The 23,172-nt window shown below is 41.4% G+C and overlaps 1 protein-coding gene across 1 annotated transcript in view; it reads right to left on the bottom strand.

Annotated features, from left to right (window-relative positions):
• The window catches only part of LOC126260504 (hemicentin-1-like), a 1,544,736-nt gene that overhangs the window by 1,086,994 nt on the left and 434,570 nt on the right, over positions 1 to 23,172 (bottom strand). The window contains exon 2 of the mRNA XM_049957834.1: positions 10,040 to 10,169. Within this exon, the coding sequence (XP_049813791.1) occupies positions 10,040 to 10,169 (130 nt within the window). The remainder of the gene's footprint in view (positions 1 to 10,039; positions 10,170 to 23,172) is intronic.

The raw sequence follows: 23,172 nt of genomic DNA on the forward strand, positions 1-23,172 counted from the left end.
AATACTGTTATGAAAGCATAATTAATTCTGGCGAAAGAACTGTGACACCAAAATAAGAGCGGCTGCTCCTAAACATGATATCCGAATGAAAAATCATTTCTTTTTCCACATACACAATTCTGGCACCAAAGGCAGGAAATCTCTGTGTCTCCTGAATTCCCTCTGATGATGCTGAAATATGATGCCAGATAATATTGAGATTCATTTGTTACTGAACGCCACACTCCTTTGTCCCTGTCTACTGCCTCAGGGTCACAGTGTCGCTTATACGCAGTCTGCATCTCGACACATTTGTATACAAACGAGCAGTGGCTAAAGCGCACGGCTGAGCCACAGGCTTAAACGAGAGACAACTAAAAATGCATATTCACAACGTGTAATCTTAATTGTTTACTTCATTCTGAAGGGATTAACATCTGTTCCCAAACGCTTACTTGTTAATCCGACGAGTGCTTTTCCAGTAAATCGGTTGCTCTTATTAGGACGGTACGGATATTTTCCCTTTTGACATCCTAGAAGTCTTTTTTTCTTGTATGCGCAGTTTGACGTAAAATTGTAAGGTTTTGCGCTGTGTGTTGTGACGATATTATTTCTGCAGCTGTATTGCTATAAGAACTACTGTCGTTATCATAGCATGAAAGACACGCTTCTAGTTCCGCACCATTCGTAGCTTCCTGTGTTGCAGCCATATACAAGGATCTACAATTAGACACGAATATTATTTTAATTGACAGTAAATTTGACATAATTTCAGCAGGCTTCTATAACAACAAAGTAGTAAGCAACACTTTTTCTCTTTTCTGAAAATTGTTGTATCCCTATCGCCTATGACCAGCTAATACAACCGATAACTCCACTAAATTTTGCTAGCTACACAATTTATTGTTTCATGAGGGATTTGATATCCAGCCCAGCGCCCGTTTCGTGCCATATATATTGCTACTCTATAGTTTCCTTCTGGGTCATTATTTTGATCTGTTGTTGCTATTACTTTCTTCTGGGAATTAATTGTGACGATAAACGGCTAGTCTTTCATGTCTCAGACTTCATTAACATACCACAGAAGTCGTTTTCGTGGAAGTAATTTTGGGCAACGTTTCCGAGCACTGGAGGTTGATAATTTCCGCTTCACATATCGTTGCTTTGGCTGTGGGCTATGAATTTCTAAAGTGGTGTAAAGAATGATCCATGAACGTTTATTTTTGAGAAAATATCAAAATAGGCAACACACTCTTTGAAATTAATAACGGTGAAGTCACAGGATAGACAGTCTCCACAAGCTACCTATGCTCAAATTAATGGTACTCTGAAAGTAAAAACATAAGTCAATTAAAATTAACAGATTGTTTTCCATTTGGTATTTTATGACCGTACAGTTGCTGTTATTGAACACAGATAGTACCAGTACTCGTCAGATTTTAGTAAGTTCACGTTTGGCTCGAGAAATGAGTTCGAAATGGTTGTCTCGATTCTAAAATCCAAATAGGGAGAAAGTTGTAAAGAGTTGGAACAAGGCTGACTATTTTTCAAACGAAAACAGGCAGCTGGATAACTCGCTAGTAAATTAGGAGAGCAAATTGACTCAAAACTTACTGTGTTAACAAAAATTGTAATATTCTGGATCGTCCATGGGACAATAATGAAAAACGACGTTATGAAGTGTCAATAGATGAAATCATTTACGCGTGCCTCCGTCTTTCAAAAGAACGACACTGCTTAATGCGCTCATTTACCAGCTGCTGCTTAGTACGAGATGACGCAGACGTTTGTTCGTAGTTATTAAAGACCATTATGGATGTGATTATGATTGCAGTGCCTTTTTAAGAATTGACCCATAATCATCAGTTACCTCTTAAGCACAATAAAGGTTCTTTAAATGTCATAAACAACCCTTTAAGCATATACAATAACACTAGAATATCTTTGAGATCAATACTGCTGTCGAAAATTATTTTGAACTATGTTGTTCTTGCTTTGCATCTGAGACAGAGTAAATAATCTCTCTCAAGGTTTCTATTAGAACCATTATCTTTAGCATCTATTCGTATATACCAATTCCACTGTGATGCTGTTTTACACGTATATTTATTACTCGCTCCAGCGGCAGATATATTGAATGTAATCTAGAAACTGAAATTGAAGTCTGTGAATCAAGAGGCAGGATAGTTACGCGAGAAATTGCAAGGGACTGTGCCATTCAGGTTTGTTTTTCGCTTACTTTCTAGTGTACCAAACTTTAATTAGCTGTATCAGTATGATCAATACTAGTATTTTGTCATAGAAGAGCACACGAACCGTGTTTTTAACCCAGGAACATCAACTTCGAATACTTTTTAATGCTCTTGTGGAAACTTACAACAACTGTCGAACAAGACCAGGTTTGAGCAACGTCGAGTGGCATTAACAGAAACGACAAAAATAAAGTTTGATTTTCATTAACAACGCCAGACATCGACAATGACGCATAAAGTAAATGAAAAATTATAATAAACATAGAAAACCATAGATAAAAGTGAGTTGATGCTACCGCACATCTTCAGATCATTATTCAAGTATGTACGCAAACCGACAAATGCAATTCCAGCTAATTATTTTTGTTAGCTTTATTTCTTTCGTGGACGAAACGAAGTGGTGGTTTACGTCTGTAACGAGTTTATGTTACGTCTTGATGTTTAGCTAAAGGTACGAGTGGGTTGAGTATAGTCTCTGATAGACCCTGAGTAGTTTTGCCTCTATAAACATTGTGAAAAACATTAAATCTTTTTAAGGGGACCGACTTGTGTACAGAAGCTCAAGATTTTTCCTACATATTAGCGAAGATAGAAAGTTTGGCACAGTTTTTAGCAGTATAATCGTTTAAGGCCATTATTAAAGTGTAGTACAAATACTGCATAATTTTGGACTGTGGATGAGAATGCCGCATAAACATAGGACCACGCAATAACATGTGTACTATTGTACAAAATTTTCCTGTATACCCCTCACTTACATGTAAGTTTCTGATCGAGAGTGGCTTTGCCTTAGGATTGCTGCCCTGTCTGTTGAATATCGCTGCAGCAACAATTTATAGACGTTCACCTACATAATCATAACGTATAGCATAACATTATGTATGACAAGGTGTTTTCAAATAGTGATTGTGATACAGAGTACATAAAAATTAACGTAACCGGTTTTGGACGCGTATTTACTTCACTTTGCATGAGCGTTGGTCCCATGGTATTACTTATCCTCTTGTTTTCTGGTTACATACGTGCTTTATGGTACTACTACTGTTTGGAGATTTCCGATGTCCTCCCTTGTTTGGATACGATGTGTAACTCTAGGGAATTCTTCCAATAAATTTTGGATAGGGCACTTTGTGCGCACAATGCTTTCCCAATAATTACTTTTAGATGCATTGTTATATTTTTTGTGTTGTTCCACACAGGTCGACTAGATAATGACGGTATTTACAAAACTAGAGGTTGAAAATACTGTTTGTAAAGTTATTTTATTATCCCGCGGTATTTTCATTAACAAAACTAATAATCTATAAAGATGGGATTCATTAACAGTTTATGGTGGTCCTTAAAATTTTAGTTGGAATGCACCTCAAAAATTAAAGAGGTCGTCTTTCCTATTATAGCGGAATGTCAGAAGTGTTTGCTGAGTACTGCCAGATCGTTAGGCACGGGAAGCCGGCTAGTTTCCTCCGTATCAGTGATTAACCCGCCTCTGTAACATGAATCGTAAATGTTAGCAGAACTCGCAGAAGATTTACTACCACAAGTTCCTTCGTACTGCGATCAACAGTTTACCCACATCGTACAGATTTCACGCCGCAATAAAATGCCAAAAGAAACAACCACTGCGGTTTAAAACACTGTCCCCGTATATTTGTTCCAAAACTGTTGAAGCAATAAAAGTGCTGACGCATTTGTTGCTTCTATAGCACTGGATGGTTAACATTTTCTAGAACGAAAAATTAAAGTGCACAGATTTAACGTCTCTTTTGTTTGCATACTCACTGATCATTTAATAAGTCCATTTCGACTGTAGGTAGAATTTACTTTCTTCTCACATTAGGAATATGTGGTTTACATCGTTATATTTCCTTCATCACATTCTCTATTTTTATTCTGTTCTGCTCTATGGTACTCCAACGCACACATTACTAAATTTGCAGGCACTCCACAATCGCATTTAAGATGTGGAGTTTACAAACTGAAGAATTGCATTCACGTGAAAGCCGGCCGGAGTGTCTGAGCGGTCCTAGGCGCTTCAGTCTGGAACCGCGCTACGGTCGCAGGTTCGAATCCTACCTCGGGCATGGATGTGTGTTATGTCCTTAGGTTAGTTACGTTTAAGTAGTTCTACGTTCTGGGGGACTGATGACCTCAGAAGTTAAGTCCCGTAGTGCTCTGAGGCATTTGAACCATTCACGTGAAAATAAACAGATTTAATAAAGCTCTTATATCGTCAAGAATTATCAGAACAACTGTGTACTCAGTACTAAATACAATCATGCTCATATCCTTAAGTCCACGATATTGGTGATAAGTTGAGAAAACCGTCCCGAAACATATGTGCAAAAAACGCCAATGTTTCCAGCGCTTGTTCCCCGACATCAATATGGGATATGATCACCATGCACACGTACACAGGCCACACAACGGGTTGGCATACTCTGGATGAGATGGTCGAGCAGCTGCTGGGGTATAGCCTCTCATTGTTGCACCAGTGCCTGTCGGAGCTCCTGAAGTATCGTAGGGGTTTCAAGACGTGCAGCGATACGTCGACTGAGAGCATCCCAGACGTGCTCGATGGGGTTTAGGTTTGGAGAAACGGTAGGCCACTCCATTCGCCTGATATCTTCTGTTTCAAGGTACTCCTCCAGGAGGAAGGGGGGGACCCACTGCACCCCTGAAAAGGCGGAAATACTGGTGCAAAATGACGTCCCGACACACCTGACCTGTTACAGTTCCTTTGTCAAAGACATGCAGGGGTGTACTTGCACCAATCATAATCCCACCTCACACCATCAAACCACGACCTCCATACAGACACCTTTCCAGGATATTAAGGGATTGGTATCTGGTTCCTGGTTCACGCCAGATGAATACCCGGGGAGAATCACTGTTCAGACTATACCTGCACTCGTCCGTGAACGTAACCTGGGACCACTGTATCAATGACCATGTACTGTGTTCTTGACACCAGGCTTTACGGGCTCTCCAGTGACCAGGCGTCAGTGGAATGCACGTTGCAGATCTCCAGGCGAATAAACCATGTCTGTTCAGTCGTCTGTAGACTATGTGTCTGGAGACAACTGTGGCTGCGGTAAGGTCCCGAGCAAGGCTACCTGCAGTACTCCGTGCCCGTCTGCGGGCTGCATCACGTCGGTCTTCACGAATAATTTAGTATATGTGGGTTTCAAGCGAAGAAATTGACACTTCAACAGGGTGGCCGGGATATTGTTCGTCAGTCAATGAGGTTCGAACGTTTTTGAGCTGTTCTACCCATTTTTAAAAATTCCTGTGGTTCATACAACTTTCACCACACCATAAAATCATTCGAGAAAAGGCTTTAGTAGGGTTTTCACGCACAGAAAGCAAAAACAGCATCACTGAAAGTTGTTCAGCTATTGCAGAAATTTAAATGTTACATGCCACCATTAAATGATAAATATTGAGGTTATAAACAAATGGCTCTGAGCACTATGCGACTTAACTTCTGAGGTCATCAGTCGCCTAGAACCTAGAACTAATTAAACCTAACTAACCTAAGGACATCACACACATCCATGCCCGAGACAGGATTCGAACCTGCGACCGTAGCAGTAGCGCGGTTCCAGAGTGAAGCGCCTAGAACCGCTCGGTCACCGCGGCCGGCGGTTATAAACACAACAGTTTTTAGCTACCACCTGTTCTCAGGTGATCCCAGTGGTGACAACTTAAAGTTATGAAAATACTAAACTCCTCACATGAGCCGATTCATTTCTATATAGGATTTCCACACATCGCGGATTTCACGGTCATTCTGTGGTTTTACTCTAGAAGACGAATGTCCTAGATTAAGAGACCAGAATATGCGGAAGTAGTGAGAGTTTAATTCTTTTATCAACTTCAGTTTTACCAATAACCGCCATTCAAGTATTTCGCCACACCTTGCAAGAAAATTTTGCAGCTGATAACACCGTGGCTGACGGAATAGTCCACATAATTTTTTTTTTCCTATCTGATCCAGACCTTCGATATATCACCGACCTTGCGCTCACGGTGATAGTGGAAGCAGTCTAATAATAGATTCGTTGTGTTTTTTGCAGTCTCTGGTTCCTATATTTCTTTGCCTCGTGTTTGCGTCTCATAGTCTTTGGGTTGTATGAGGCTAGTGTTTAGTGTAATTCTGAAGAGTCACCCGATTCACAGTTACTGGTTCCATCATTCCATGATATTTGAAAATAAAAATGTCGTGGAAACTAAAAGTGTGAAACGTGGAAGAAATGAACATGAGACTTTTTGTAAGGTATGTGGTTATGCAATTACAATAAGTACACTGAAAAGCGCAGTTTATGTTCATATCCATTGAAATTAACCTTCAATTACGAGAAATTTTTATTATAATCAGCATAGATGTAATTTTATACTATTGGCATTTCAGCGTTGATCCAACCGTCGAGATAAACAGTTTATGCCCTGTGCTACTTGTACTTCGATTTTCACGAACCCTTTTACGATTCCTATTCTGACTACTGTTCCCATCACTATTAAATAATTGAGCAAATCGAAATCCAACGAGGTCTTACCTAAAGATACTGTCGTATTGATAGTGCACCTGCACTACGTACCTAACTTACGTGCAGTGTAATAAACTAACAACGACTCAATGTGGCCAAAAAATAACTAGTGTGCTTGAGATTAAATGACAACAAATCCTGAATTATTTCATTACACTTGTTACATTCCAATAGAAAATTGTGGGAAACGAATTCTGAACGACCATTTCCCAAGCAAGAAACAAAAGCTGTGATTTCTGCTTCAGATCCCAAACAGTTCATTAGTGATAATCAAACAGAATCTAATAAGGTTGCTGCAGCAGAAGCCATATTTGCATCTCATGCTTCGGAACACCTCCATTCTTGCAATTCTTCCTCATGCCCATCAAAAATCATATGTGAGAATTTTTAATGATTCAAAGGTAACTGCTCGGTTTTCAAGTGCAAAAACTAATATTTGAGGCAATTGTTAGTATCTTTTAACGCCTTTCGTAAACTAAGATATAAGAAATAATCTCTCAAAATTGAATTATGTTTGGATCAGTAATAAACTCATAAAATGTTTTTTGTTCTGGCTCAATATTTTGCTGTCACTGAAGGTCTTCAAAGTAATTTATTACATTTAAATGAGTGTGACAATAAAACCTCCAGTAAAATTAGCGTATACATGAAGTAATTTCTGAATTCGATCTTAGTGACAAAGTCTGCGCCTTTGGTGGGGATAATATTATCACTAACTTTGGAGAGGCTGGAAGAACAGCGGAGAAAAATGGATTCAGGAAACTCGAAAACAAACTAAACATGTCTACTGTAGGGGTAAAATGTCTAGTTTATGTATTACATAATGACGTCCAAATGTGAAAAGGCATTCAGTTTAAAAAGTGTAAAAACACCTTTTATTTACATTGTTCACAATGCAGTACTAAAAGATTGTTTTGGTTTCCTGCATGTGACACACAAAGGTCTACTATCGTAAGTAAAATCTAGGTGAGTTATTTACTGCAACTGAAAGGGTCATATACATATTTAGGCTCTTAAATCATACTTTCTAACACTTGATGAGTGTCCAAGTCTTCTTAAGTCTCTTAAGCCTATTTTTAGTGCTTGTGGAGAAAATTATTTACACTTTCCACATGCTGAAATGAATCCATTTCAAATGGCAACTGTCATCATTGAGAAACACGATAGATCAGTGAATAAAGTTAAGTTGGAGTTTAAAAACATTGTGCATGTTTTGAAGACTAATTTAGAAAGATTTCTAAGGTAAAGGAATTGATGTCAGGTCTAACACAATAATAGCAGTAAAATTTCGATAGGAAGTCTTGGTACTTTATCAGACAGTTATAGATTATCTGATAAAATTGAGGAAGCCATTATCCCAGATTGAACATTTTGACTGGGTACTGTTGAATACTGTACCTGAATGGGATAAATATAGAGTCTTCACTGCAGTGGATACAAGAAAAAAAGTACTTCCGAAGTGGCTGTGAGTTTGCTGTTTGACCAGATACTAAAATAGAAACAGTTTTTTGGATATGCATATAAACAGAATCACAGACATAATCAGACTCAGAGCAATTTCCTTTCATCTGTTCATCGCCCAAGGTAATACGACAGGTGAAGAGCTTAATGTAAAACAGATTTCCATTATAGCCATGCAGTTATGAATATTTTCATAATTTTTGTTACATGTGTTATTAAAAACGTTAGTTAAGACAAACTAACAGTGATTTTCCCCATTAAGGACAAATCCTTTGACGATCGCGTCAGTACTTGAACTATGCCCTTTGTACTGGATCTCTGGCAACCGTGTTTCCATACCAATGTGTCTCTTTAATTATGAGTACAACGACAGAATCGACAGAGAGTCTAAACTGATTCACAATTACACATTATTGTGTTGCATGACTGATTCACGTAAAAATCGGAAATATCCAATCACGAAGTCTTTCTCGCCGGTTGGCTTACAAAATTAAAAATAGGAAGGCATCAGCCCCGGTTCAGGAGCTTACCCATTCACATTGGGCAAGTTGTACTCGATGCAAGTCCGATAAATTATTAATGCCGTAAGACGGTTTACCTGTGTGCAAACTAAATCTAGAGCAAGAGACTTTGAGGACTGCATTTGTAATCTATTCACAACCTGGAAATTTGTTGTCTGTAATTGTAGGAGGTCACGGTATCTGATTCTGGTTGCGGGAGAATCAAAACTACACACCAGTAGACTATAAAGGAGGCGAGAGCGCAAAGTGTATGGCTAAATATTACAATCATGTGTTTATTTTGCATTTCCTTTCCACTGTAGCCACCAGTGTACTTAAAACTGGAGCAAAGGCTGCTGAATTTTAATGTAATATATGAGAAGATGTATGTACTGAAAATTCCTGGCAAATTAAATGTGTGCCAGATTGGGACTCGAACCCGAAACAGTTTTTATTTGCGGGCAGCTCCTGTGGCGAATGTAGACTATGAGGGTGGGTTTCGAGTCGTGTCGTAATAGTTCAGTCGGTATAGAATTTGCACGAGAAATAGTTCTGGGTTCTAATCATTCTTCAATAAACTGTTTTAAAAATGCTTCAAATGGCTCTGAGCACTATAGGACTTAGCATCTGAGGTCATCAGTCCCCTAGACTTAGAACTACTTAAACCTAAGGACATCACACACATCCATGCCCGAGGGAGGATTCGAACCTGCGACAGTAGCATCAGCTCGATTCCGAACTGGAGCGCCTAGAACCACTCGGCCACCGCGACCGGCACACAGTTTTAAGCTGCTAAGGATTTTCAGATCAGTGCATACTTCACAGCAGAGTGAAATATCATTCTTGATGTACTGTATTACCACTTAATATATTACCACCCTGGTCCAGGAGTGACCACTCAGCAGTTTGGCTTCTTTGATTACCTCTCCCCCAATTTCCGAACTTCACATACACTCTGACGAATAAGTGGCTGGATTAGCACTAAGGGACATTAGAGTTTTTTGTAGTTTTAGAGTCCTTGTAGTCTGTGAATTTAAGAGTTCAAGAAAACCAGAGCACTTGTGGTACCTTAGTTGTTTATTCGGAATCTTCATGTGACTGTATGAAATCGGAGCAGTCGCTTAGAAAGCTCTAAGTTCGTGTCACGCAGTTCTCCCCACTCTAGTATCCCCACCACGGAACTACAGCTGGCGCTACCTGGGATAAACTGTCGGTTCTCTTTAAGCTAGAGTAAAATTATGTCGTTTCAACATTTCTCTTTCATTCATTGGTTCAGCATTTTTTTTTTTAGTTTACTCACCTATAAAGAGGGACGGACGAATCCTTGAACCAGAGTACCATGTTGACGCGGTCATCTGGATACGGAGGAGTGATGTTGCAGGGCAGCTCTGCGTCTTCTCCACTCACCGCCCACACCACCTCCGCCGGCACTGCAGGCAGAATGAGAAAATCCAAGTTAGAGTTGCCACGAGATGGTCTTCCACATTCTGTTCGCGACGACAGTGAAAATGGGAAAAATTTATGTTCTAAGCAGAAGAGCTAACTGCTGGTGGACAGCCAAGTTACTGCTCTCTTTGAGGATGACTCCTCACCCATGGTCGAGAGGGAGGTCACCTCGGGACGTAGCAGGCTGCGAAATACATCCTGGGGAGCCGGAGGCTTAATTACAGAAACCAGTACCTGTATGTTAGAAGTATTGACCCTGGCTGTTGAGACATTTGTCCCACTGTAACACAAGGCGGTGAATGGGTGTCTCTCAAAATTCCTGAGGCTGCGATGTTAACCAGCTCCCGCAGCTACAGCTGGACGTCGTCGTCAGAGGTGAATCGTTTGCTCCTCAGAACCTTTTTAAGGGGACCAAAAATGGCGTAATCACAGAGAGAGAAACCGTACTGTATGGAGTGTGGCCGAGAACCTCCCATTTGAATTTCTGCAGGATTGCCGCGACTGTGTTGGCCGTATGAGGCTTTGCATTGTCGTGGAGCAGAATGACCCCATGAATCAGATTGCCTGGTCGTTTTGATTTGATCGCTTGGCGAAGGGCGGTCAAAGTTTGCGAGTAACGCTGGGCACTCACTACTGTCGCATGCTGCAGGAAGTGATTCAGAAGAGGGCCATCTTGGTTACAGAAGAACGTCAGCTTAAGCTTTCCTGCACGCGTGTGGATGGCCTTGGGTAAAAAGGTGGTGACCCTGGATGCTTCCACTGCAGACTTTGTCTTCTGGTTCGAAGTGATGACACCATGTCTAATCTCCAGCCACCACTCGTGCATTCACTTCCCAAGCATAGCGCTGCAGATGTGCAAGACAGTGGGCCATTGGACAAGCTTCCTGGTGTGGTTGAAGACTGTGGGCCACCCATTGGACACACACTTTGCGCAGGTGCAGTCATACCTTCACGATGATATGAACACTTCCGACGCTCAGTCCAATCACGGTGGCTATGACTTTCATTGTCACTCGGCGGTCCTGGGTAATGAGTGCATCGGTAATGCAGTGTGGTGCTCCAGACCGTGCATCTTAGACTAACGACACCCGTCCTTCCCTGAAGCGCTTTGCCACGCCTTGACCCTTGCAAGGGCCATGCCACTTCTTCCAAATTAAAAAAGTAATTGTAGCTTGAATTCAAAAAGATAGTATCTACAACAATTGAAAGATTTATACTAAATAAAATATAACAAACGACGGAGCCGATCCCTCATGGTACACAAAATACGTCGGAACACTGTTTCAGAAACAATGGTAAAAGCATGCCACATTTAAACGAACATAGTATCACCAAGATTGGCCATCTTTTACAGAAGCTCTAAATTTAGTGCCGACTTCAATGCGAGATGCTTATAATAGTTTCCACAACAGAGCTTTGTCTCGAAACCTTTTCTGCGCGATATCATTGGCGGCCGAATACTTCCGGCATAAGAACTCGCCCTCTTTCTGCCATTCCGCCTTGTCAAAGAGGGTGAAGGAGTGGACAGAGGTTCAGGGCACTCTCTTGTCCTAGCGGTGGGAAACTGTCCCTAAAGGCGGAAGAATCGGCAATGATTAACAACGTCAGGATATGAGGAGGCAGAAGGTAATGGAAACCACTGCATTAAAGAGACGTAACGTGTGTCCACAGGTCATGTGGCCTATAATTGAAAAAGGTTTATGACGATCTCTCCATTGGCAAAAGTTTTCGGAATAGACCCCCATTCGGATCTTATGGAGGGGACTACCAAGGGGGAGGTGCCCATGAGAAAAAGATTGAATAATCAACGAAAGGATAACGTTCTACGAGTCGGCGCATGGAATGTCAGAAGCTTGAACGTTGTGGGGAAGATAGAAAATGTCAAAAGGGAATATGCAAAGGCTCGGTATAGATACTGTAGGGGTAAGTGATGTGAAATGGAAAGAAGACAAGGATGTCTGGTCAGATAATATCAACAGCATCAGTAGGATTCGTTGTGAATAGGAAGGTAGGGCAGAGAGTGTGTTTCTGTGAACAGTTCAGTGATAGGGTTGTTCTTATCAGAATCGACAGCAAAACTGTGGTGTCACCGCCAAACACCACACTTGCTAGGTGGTAGCCTTTAAATCGGCCGCGGTCCATTAGTATACGTCGGACCCGCGTGTCGCCACTGTCAGTGATTGCAGACCGAGCGCCACCACACGGCAGGTCTAGAGAGACTTACTAGCACTCGCCCAGTTGTACAGCCGACGTTCATAGCAGTGGTTCACTGACAAATTACGCTCTCATTTGCCGAGACGATAGTTAGCATAGCCTTCAGCTACGTCATTTGCTACGACCTAGCAAGGCTCCATTACCAATTTATATTGAGCTGCTTCTTACTGTACCGTCAGACCGATGTTCTACAGTTATGGATTAAAGTTAAGTATTAAATCATCTACGTACTTTATTTGCAATTCTCAAGACATTGTCCTGTTCCAGACCTCACGCCAGTCTGCGTGTAATTAAACGCGTGCACTTCGGCCTCCTCTAGCAACACGGTGTTGGCACTTCTGCCAACACTACAAAAACAACACCGACAACGATAGTTCAGGTATACATGCCGACGTCGCAAGCTGAAGATGAAGACACGGAGAAAGTTATGACGACAGCGAAAGGCTAATACAGTACTTAAAGGGAGATGAAAGTCTAATAGTCATGGGCGACTGGAATGCAGCTGTACGGGAAGGAGTAGAAGTAAATGTTACAGTAGAATATGGGTTTGGCACAAGGAATGCGAGAAAAGCAAGGCTAATAGAATTCTGTAGTCTGCCGCTCGTGGTCTCGCAGTAGCGTTCTCGCTTCCCGAGCACGGGGTCCCGGGTTCGATTCCCGGAGGGGTCAGGGATTTACACCTGCCCCGAGATGGCTGGTTGTTATGAGTCGTCTTCATCATCAACAGTCATCCCTATTACGGTCGGAGGAAGGCAAAGACGACTCACCTCCATTAGAACCTTGCCTAGTACAGCGGTGCGGGTCTCTCTGTCAAGAAGCATGGGACTTCATTTCCACTCCCAATAGAATTTTTTAATAAATTTCAGCTATTAATAGCTAATACTCTGTTCAAAAATCACAAAAGGAAGAAGCGTACTAGGAGAAGACCGGGTGGTACGGGAAGATTTCAGTTAAGACTACATCGCGGTTAGACAGAGATTCCGAAATCAGATACTGGATTTTAAATCATACCCAGGAGCAGATACAGACTCACATCACAATTTGGTAGTGATGAAAAGTAGGCTGAATTTTATTGCGTTAGTCAGGAAGAATCAATACGCAAAGAAGTGGGATACAGAAGTACTAACGAATGACAAGATAGGCTTGACATTCTCTAAGGCTATAGATACAGCAATAGGGAACAGCTCTGTAGGCAGCACAGTTGAAGAGGAATGGACATCCCTAAAAAGGGCCATCACGTAGGTACAATGAAATAACTTCGAAGGAACCATCGGAAACAGAAGAGAAATTTCAGTTGATCGATGAAAGCAGGTAGTACAAAAATGTTCCAGGGCACTCAGGAATACAGAAATACAAGTTGCTGAGGACTGAAATAAATAGGAAGTGTAGGGAAGCTAAGACGAAATGGCTGCATGAAAAATGTGAAGAAAACTTAAAAGAAATGATTGCCAGAAGGACAGCCTCAGCATATAGGAAAGTCAAAACAATCTTCGGTGATTTAGAAGCTAGGGTGGTAACATTACGATTTCAAGAGGAATACCACCGTTAAATGCAGGAGAGAGTTCGTTTAGGTGAAAAGAATACACTGAAAGACTCTATGAGGGGAAAGATATCTATGATGTGATAGAAGAAGAAACAGGAGTCGATTTAGAAGAGTTAGGGGATCCAGTATTAGAATCAGAATTTGAAAGATCTTTAGAGGACTTAAGATCAAATAAGGCAGAAGAGATAGATAACATTTCATCAGAATTTCTAAAAGCCTTGGGGAAAGTGGCAACAAAACGACTATTAACGTTGGTGTATGGGATGTATGAATCTGGCGATATACCATCTGACTTTCGGAAAAAATATCATTGAACTATCGCACAATCAGCTTAACAGCTCATGCTGACAAGAATAAGATACAGAAGAATGGAAAAGAAAATTGAGGATATGTTAGACGATGATCAGTTTGGCTTTAGAAAAGATAAGGGCGTGAGAGAGGCAATTCTGTCGTTGCGGTTGACAATGGAAGCAAGACTAAAGAAAAATCAAGAAACGTTCGTTGGATTTGTCGACCTGGAAAAAGCGTTCGACAGTAAAATTGTGCAAGATGTTCCAAATTCTGAGAAAAGTAGGGGTAAGCTATAGGGAGAGACGGGTAATATACAATATGTACATGAGCCAAGAGTGAATAATAAGAGCTTACGACCAAGAAGAAGTGCTCGGATTAAAAAGGATGTCAGACAGGGATGAAGTCTTTCGCCCCTATTGTTGAATCTGTACATCGAAGAAGGAATAATGGAAATAAAAGAAATGTTCAGGAGTGGAATAAAATTTCAGGGTGAAAGGATATCAATGATAGGATTTGATGATGACATTGCTATCCTGAGAAAGAGTGAAGAACAATTACATGGCCTGCTGAATGGAATGAACTACCTAATGAGCACAGAATATGGGCAGAAAGACGAAACTAATGAGAAGTAGGAGATATGAGAACAGAGAGAAGCTTAATATCAGGATTGTTTGTCACGAAGTAGGTGAAGTTAAGGAGGTCTGCTACCTAGGCAGTAAAATAACCAATGAGGACATCAGAAGCAAACTAGCATTGACAAAAAGGGCATCGCTAGCCAAGACAAATCTACTAATATCAAACATAGGCCTTAACTTCAGGAAGATATTTCTGAGAATTTACGTCTCAAGTACAGAATTGTATGGTAGTGAAACATGGATTGTGGGAAAACCGGAACAGAAGAGAATCGAGGCATTTGAGGTGTGATGCTACATACGAATGGTGAAAATTTGGTGGACTCATAAGGTACGGAATGAGGAGGTTCTGCGCAGAATCGGAGAGGAAAGGAATATGTGGAAAAGACTGACAAGGAGAAGGGACAAGATAATAGGACATCTGTTAAGACATCAGGGAATGTCTTCCATGGTACTAGAGGGAATTGCAGAGGGCAAAAACTGTAAAGAAAAACAGAGATTGGTATGCATCCAGCAAATAATTGAGAACGTAGGCTGAAATTGCTACTCAGAGGTGAAGAGGTTAGCGCAGGAGGGAAATTAAAAAAAAAAAAAATTACCCGCCTGACGTTAGATATGTGTTTAAAGAATAAAACAACTGACTCACAAGGAATGAAATTTTATTATATTTTCTATGTTTACTGGAAAATGTGAAATAAGTCGGACAGCAATGTAAATAATTTTATTTATCTTTTATTTTATGTAATTTCCATGCGTATTTGAAATATTTTTACTTTCCTTTAAACGTTATATACGTAGTTCATATAGAGGGCGCCATACAACCAATCGATGTGTTCTACACACAGCCTACCTTCTTTATACAGTAGTATTCAAAGAACTGTGACTGACGCCCGAACAACAGGGAACTAACATGCATCGACATTAGGAAAAGATGGTATGTAATGTAATATATAAGCCATAGAGGTTATGCCATGAGTTGCAGCTTTTTATTTTATCACCTGACCATGTACTTCTTGTATTTTTAGCATTGATAATGGCTAGGCACTAGCCGAAATCTGAATTTGCGTAATAAAACCTGAAAAAAAAGACTGGTTGCTGTGGTCTATAATTTATAAACCATCGATCGGTCTGCATTCAGAACGATGTTAAAGTGTAACGAACACAATAATTGTGCGGAAGATAGACTAAGATTCGGTAGGAAAATTCTAGGGAAATGTACTCCACCAACGAAGTAGTCAGCTTACAGAATTATCGTTCAATTGATCCTTTAGTATTGCTCGAGAGCTTGGAACGTAGGTAGAAAAGATCCAAGGAAGGGAAGCGCCCTCTATCATGTGTTTGTGTGCAAAGCACGAAGACGTGGCGGTGAAGCTCTTGCAGCTACAGTGATACACGCTATGAGATATCTACACCTACATCTGTACTCCACAATCCATATTACGGTGTGTGATGGAGGGTACTTTGTGTATGAGTGTTACTCACCCTTTTCCTGTTCCAGTCGCGTATGGTTCACTGGAACAAGGATTTCTGTAAGCCTCCATGCGGGTTCGAATACCTTTGTGGTGGATCTGTCACCTTTGTTGAAGACTGATACTATATTTGCTGTCTTCCACTGATCCGGCATCTTGTTTCTGAGACAGCATATATTTTTCTCAAGTGCAGAAAGTGATATTTCAGTAGAATTTCTCCACATTTGAGTAGTTCTGCAATAATTCCTTCTGAAGCAGGGGCCTTTCTGTTTTCAGATTCCCTAATGTTTCCTCCAACTCTTTTATAGTTTACATTGTCTCTTCTTCATGTATATTTTTCTCAAATGCAGGAAATGATATTTCAGTAGAATTCCTCCGTGTTTCAGTAGTCCCGCAGTAATTCCTTCTGAACTGGGGCCTTTATGTTTTCTCTGTTCTCTAATGTTTCTTCCAACTCTTTTATAGTTCTCATTCTCTCTTCTTCTTATATCACTTGGTTATAATGACATTAGAGATTTTTTTTGGTGTTAGATCCAATCCTTGGTTTCTATTACATCAGTCTTCACAGTATCTCCCTCTGACTTATTCATGTTTCTCAACAGTTTATAAGAGCAGCCCTTAAGGCCATGCAGATCATATTGTACGAGGTGTGGCTAGAAAAAAACCGGACTAGTACTGGTGAAACAATAAAACGAATGCAATAAGGCTGAAAGTCGCGTGGCCTGTCACGTGACTCTCGCTCCGCCTACTGCTCGAGTTTCATCTGCCTCCTGCACTCAGTCTGCCCGTGGCGTCTGTTTTAAGTAGTTGACGTTTTGTCTGTGCGTCGGAAAATGTTGAGTGTACAGAAAGAACAGCGTGTTAACATCAAATTTTGTTTCAAACTAGGAAAATCTGCAAGTGAAACGTTTGTAATGTTACAAAAAGTGTACGGCGATGATTGTTTATCGCGAACACAAGTGTTTGAGTGGTTTAAACGATTTAAAGATGGCCGCGAAGACACCAGTGATGACACTCGCACTGGCAGACCATTGTCAGCAAAAGCTGATGCAAACATTGAAAAAATCGATAAACTTGTTCGACAAGATCGCCGTTTAACAATCAGAGCAGTGTCTGAGTTAACAGGAGTTGACAAGGAAAGTGTCGAACAAGTTTACCGATTTTTTCAATGTTTGCATCAGTTTTTGCTGACAATGGTCAGCCAGTGCGAGTGTCATCACTGGTGTCTTCGCGGCCATCTTTAAATCGTTTAAACCACTCAAACACTTGTGTTCGCGATAAACAATCATCGCCGTACACTTGTTGTAACATTACAAACGTTTCACTTGCAGATTTTCCTAGTTTGAAACAAAATTTGATGTTAACACGCTGTTCTTTCTGTACACTCAACATTTTCCGACGCACAGACAAAACATCAACTACTTAAAACAGACGCCACGGGCAGACTGAGTGCAGGAGGCAGATGAAACTCGAGCAGTAGGCGGAGCGAGAGTCACGTGACAGGCCACGCGACTTTCAGCCTTATTGCATTCGTTTTATTGTTTCACCAGTACTAGTCCGGTTTTTTTCTAGCCACACCTCGTATTTGGGTGATAAATCTGTTCCAGCTTTCCATCCGTGCATTCCTTTATATTGCTCTAGCTTGTTGTCTGTACGCTTCATGACAAACGCAATAAGTAATTACTGATGTGGCCCCGTTTTGACAGTAATGATCAACCGACGTCAGCAAAATTCACATTGTATCCTTTCGCAGATGGCGAACACTGGGGACGAGAATGGCGGGCAGGACTTGCGTCAGTTTCGCCTCGAGACAGGCCGCCCGCAGCGCACCGAGGGCTGCCTGGGAGCGTCATCAGCAGCACCAGGGGTGGCTCTCCAATTAGCCGCGGGGCCAGCGGTGGCGGCGGCGGCTGCGGGGGCGGAACCGCAGCGAGTACGCGCCTCATTAGCGGTGCGTAATGCTATCGACTAGACCGCGTGTCATATCGGGACAACGCCGGCGGGCAGCACCACGCCCCTTAACGAGGCCTGCGAGCGCCATTTAGGGCTGGCGACGAGCGCTCGGAGTAGGGTGGTGGCAAGAGAGGGACGGGGGGCGGACAGCCGTCAGCAGCGGCTAATAGCTCACTGCCGCCGGCGCTACCTGTCTGTCTGGCCGTTCTGCCGGGTCACCCTCTCTCTCAGTCTGCAGGCAATACAGAAGGGCTGCATGAGCATATTTACAGCATCGCTGTTGATGCCTTTCAAGGGTACTACTATCCTACCTACGGGAATACATTCACTGTTACATTTTTTTTATTTTTTCAAGACATACACTGATGAGACCAACTGTAGGGATAACTGCCTGCTGTGAGACTGGATGCGGCTTGGTGGCGTAGCCGGCACGGGATTTGGTAAAGAAAGTAGAATAGCGGAGCAGAAATAAGTGGGGATCAATATAGCAGCAATACAGGCAGAAAATGAGGAGCTCCAGTGCCATAAGCACCTATTGCAGATTGTTGCAGCCCTTACATCTGCGAACATATACGTCGGAAATGGCGGGCTTGATGGTTGTTAGCGTCCTACTGCCGTGGATATCAATAGAAAGAGATTGAAGGACAGAAAAAGAATAGGCGACCATGCGTTGATGACCAAGCATCAGGATACGTAGTGATGCAGGCGAACGACTGCTCCCGACATGCACACCTCGACGAACGCACGAAGGTGCGGGCTACGTTATGCGCTTGTGGGACATACACCTTGACTTACATGGACTAGTGGTTTTGATGAAAAGAACGATGACAGCTGTAAAATACCTGAACACTACTGTTGGCGATGAGCATCCCTTCACGCTTTAGGGTTCGGTAAAAGGGTTTGATAGGTTTTCCAGTTGTTGTAACTGTTCTCCTTTAATATTCTCGAAATTGCTCCGTTATTCAGACTTGTTTTCTTCCACTCGACGGACCAAGTTCTTCAGATCATATATGTGCAAAATATCTTTGGGTGTAGACTCATTTTTTTTTCGGACAGACTTTGCGCACAACTGCACAACGCCGATTAAAGTATGACAGGTGTTTCCTCCTACGATACATGATACGGAAAGCAGATACTTGTCTGTTTTAGTTTTATTTCTAGACCATGCCGTCGTAGACATATTATAGTATCAGGTATATCTTCTGAGGCATGCTCAATTACTTGGGTTGAAACCTAGGTAAAGGTTGCTTTCATTACTGCAATCGAGGCTGATAATTTCTCATATATTAGATTATCACGATTGCTGACTGGGGTGCAATGTTGAAAGTACTGACACTTGTCTGTAAATAAAGGGTCAAATGGTATTTGGGACTGCTTAATAATAGAAGCGCTAGAAAGAAAAATCTAAAATAACACCCTCAATAAAGGCATCGGCTCGCAGGTAGCTACTCGCAGCTTCGGACAAGGTCATCGGAAGAATGAAGCTGCCGTGATCTAAAACATAACGTTGCCAAGAACTGCACTGGGCGTTAGCGATGTTAGAGGCGGGAGATGATTGTGGAAAAACGGTTGTGAGGTGTGACTTATAGCGTAGTGGATAGCTTACTACGGGTCACCGGTTCAGTCACGACCACTACCAATTATTTGTTTTTCAGTATTTGTAATTTCTGGTAGTTTCTAACAATATTTCACGTTTTTAAACCACGTGTGTTTTGAAATATTTGATGTTTGTGTGAATGTAAATCCTGGAATGATTTTAACTGAATAAACACTAAGTAGGTTAGAAAATTTAAAAAGGAAAATGGTTAGGTTAAAGTTAGATATAGTGGGAATTAGTGAAGCTCGGTGGCAGGAGGAACAAGACTTTTGGTCAGGTGAATACAGCGTTATAAATACAAACTCAAATAGAGGTAATGCAGGAGTAGGTTTAATAATGAATAAAAAAATAGGCGTGCGGGTAAGCTACTACAAACAGCATAGTGAACGTATTATTGTGGCCAAGATAGACACGAAGCCCACGCCTACTACAGTAGTACAAGTTTATATGCCAACTAGCTCTGCAGATGATGAAGCAATTTATGAAATGTATGAGGAGATAAAAGAAATTATTCAGATAGTGAAGGGAGACGAAAATTTAATAGTCATGGGTGACTGGAATTCGAGTGTAGGAAAAGGGGGAGAAGGAACCATAGTAGGTGAATATGGATTGGGGCTAAGAAATGAAAGAGAAAGCCGTCTGGTAGAATTTTGCACACAGCATAACTTAATCATAGCTAACACATGGTTCAAGAATCATAAAAGAAGGTTGTATACGTGGAAGAATCCTGGAGATACTGACAGATTTCAGATAGATTATATAATGGTAAGACAAAGATTTAGGAACCAGGTCTTAAATTGTAAGACATTTCCAGGGGCAGATGTGGACTCTGACCACAATCTATTGGTTATGAACTGCAGATTAAAACTGAATAAACTGCAAAAAGGTGGGAATTTAAGGAGATGGGACCTGGATAAACTGAAAGAACCAGAGGTTGTACAGAGTTTCAGGGAGAGGATAAGGGAACAACTGACAGGAATTGGGGAAAGACATACAGTAGAAGAAGAATGGGTAGCTTTGAGGAATGAAATAGTGAAGGTAGCATTGGATCAAGTAGGTAAAAAGACGAGGGCTAATGGAAATCCTTGGGTAACAGAAGAAATATTGAATTTAATTGATGAAAGGAGAAAATATATAAATGCAGTAAATGGAGCAGGCAAAAAGGAATACAAACGTCTCAAAAATGAGATCGACAGGCAGTGCAAAATGGCTAAGCTGAGATGGCTAGAGGACAAATGTAAGAATGTAGAGACTTATCTCACAAGGGGTAAGTAAAATACTGCGTACACGAAAATTAAAGAGACCTTTGGAGAAAAGAGAACCACTTGTACGAATATCAAGAGCTCAGATGGAAACCCAGTTCTAACCAAAGAAGGGAAAGCAGAAAGATGGAAGGAGTGTATAGAGGGTCTATACAAGGGCGATGTACTTGTGGGCAATATTATAGAAATGGAAGATAATGTAGATGAAGATGAAATGGGAGATACGATACTGCGTGAAGAGTTTGACAGAGCACTGAAAGACCTGAGCCGAAACAAGGCCCCGGGAGTAGACAACATTCCATTAGAACTGCTGATGGCCTTGGGAGAGCCAGTCATGACAAAACTCTACCATCTGGAGAGAAGGTGTATGAGACAGGTGAAGTACCCTCAGACTTCAAGAAGAATATAATAATTCCAATCCCAAAGAAAGCAGGTGTTAACAGATGTGAAAATTACCGAACTATCAGTTTAATAAGTCACAGCTGCAGAATACTAAGGCGAATTCTTAACAGACGTATGGAAAAACTGGTAGAAGCCGACATCGGGGAAGATCAGTTTGGATTCCGTAGAAATATTGAAACACGTGAGGCAATACTGACCTTACGACTTATCTTAGAAGAAAGATTAAGGAAAGGCAAAGCTACGTTTCTAGCATTTGTAGACCTAGAGAAAGCTTTTGATAATGTTGACTGGAATACCCAGTATCAAATTCTGAAGGAGGCAGGGGTAAAATACAGGGAGTGAAAGGATATTTACAATTTGTACAGAAACCAGATGGCAGTTGTAAGAGTCGAGGGGCATGAAAGGGAAGCAGTGGTTGAGAAGGGAGTGAGGCAGGGTTGTAGCCTATCCCAGATGTTATTCAATCTATATATTGAACAAGCAGTAAAGGAAAGAAAAGAAAAATTCGGAGTAGGATTTAAAATCCATGGAGAAAAAATTAAAACTTTGAGGTTCGCCGATGACATTGTAATTCTGTCAGAGACAGCAAAGGACCTAGAAAAGCAGCTGAACGGAATGGACAGTGTCTTGAAAGGAGGATATATGATGAACATCAACAAAAGCAAACCGAGGATAATGGAATGTAGTAGCATTAAGTCGGGTGATGCTGAGGGAATTAGATTAGGAAATGAGACGCTTGAAGTAGTAAGGGAGTTTTGCTATTTGGGGAGCAAAATAACTGATGATGGTCGAAGTAGAGAAGATATAAAATATAGACTGGCAATGGCAAGGAAAGCTTTTGTGAAGAAGAAAAATTTGTTAACATCGAGTATAAATTTAAGTGTCAGGAAGTCATTTCTGAAAGTATTTGTATGGAGTGTAGCCATGTATGGAAGTGAAATATGGACGATAAATAGTTCGGACAGGAGGAGAATAGAAGCTTTCGAAATGTGGTGCTACAGAAGAATGCTGAAGATTAGATGGGTAGATCCCATAACTAATGAGGAGGTATTGAATAGAATTGGAGAGAACAGGAGTTTGTGGTACAACTTAGAGAAGAAGGGACCGGTTGGTAGGACATGTTGTGAGGCATCAAAGGATCACAAATTTAGCATTGGAGGTCAGCGTGGAGGGCAACATTCGTAGAGGGAGACCAAGAGATGAATACACTAAGCAGATGCAGAAGGATGTAGGTTGCAGTAGGTACTGGGAGATGATGAAACTTGCACAGGATAGGGTAGCATGGAGAGCTGCATCAAACCAGTCTCAGGACTGAAGACCACAATAACAACAAACACTAAGTGAGCTATTATAAGGGAATCTATCGTCAGAAGCATATGCCGTAATCATCTTCGCGCACCTGGAACCAATATTGAATGCAGCTGTATTAGACCGAATTAGAACCGATATTATGGTAAGGTTCTCGAAATCGACGAGCAGAAATCGATGGATAATAGTCTGGATTGGCTACCTCACCCGTTTTCGTGTCATGAAAGTTGTTCCAACGGCTCATGCTTGGTAAATCACAAAGTTCCTTGTAGAAGAGAGCCTTTTGCAGCACGGAGCTTCCCTTATGACGAGTTCT

Source organism: Schistocerca nitens, chromosome 5, assembly GCF_023898315.1.
Source record: "Schistocerca nitens isolate TAMUIC-IGC-003100 chromosome 5, iqSchNite1.1, whole genome shotgun sequence".
In the NCBI taxonomy this organism is placed as follows: Eukaryota; Metazoa; Arthropoda; class Insecta; order Orthoptera; family Acrididae; genus Schistocerca; species Schistocerca nitens.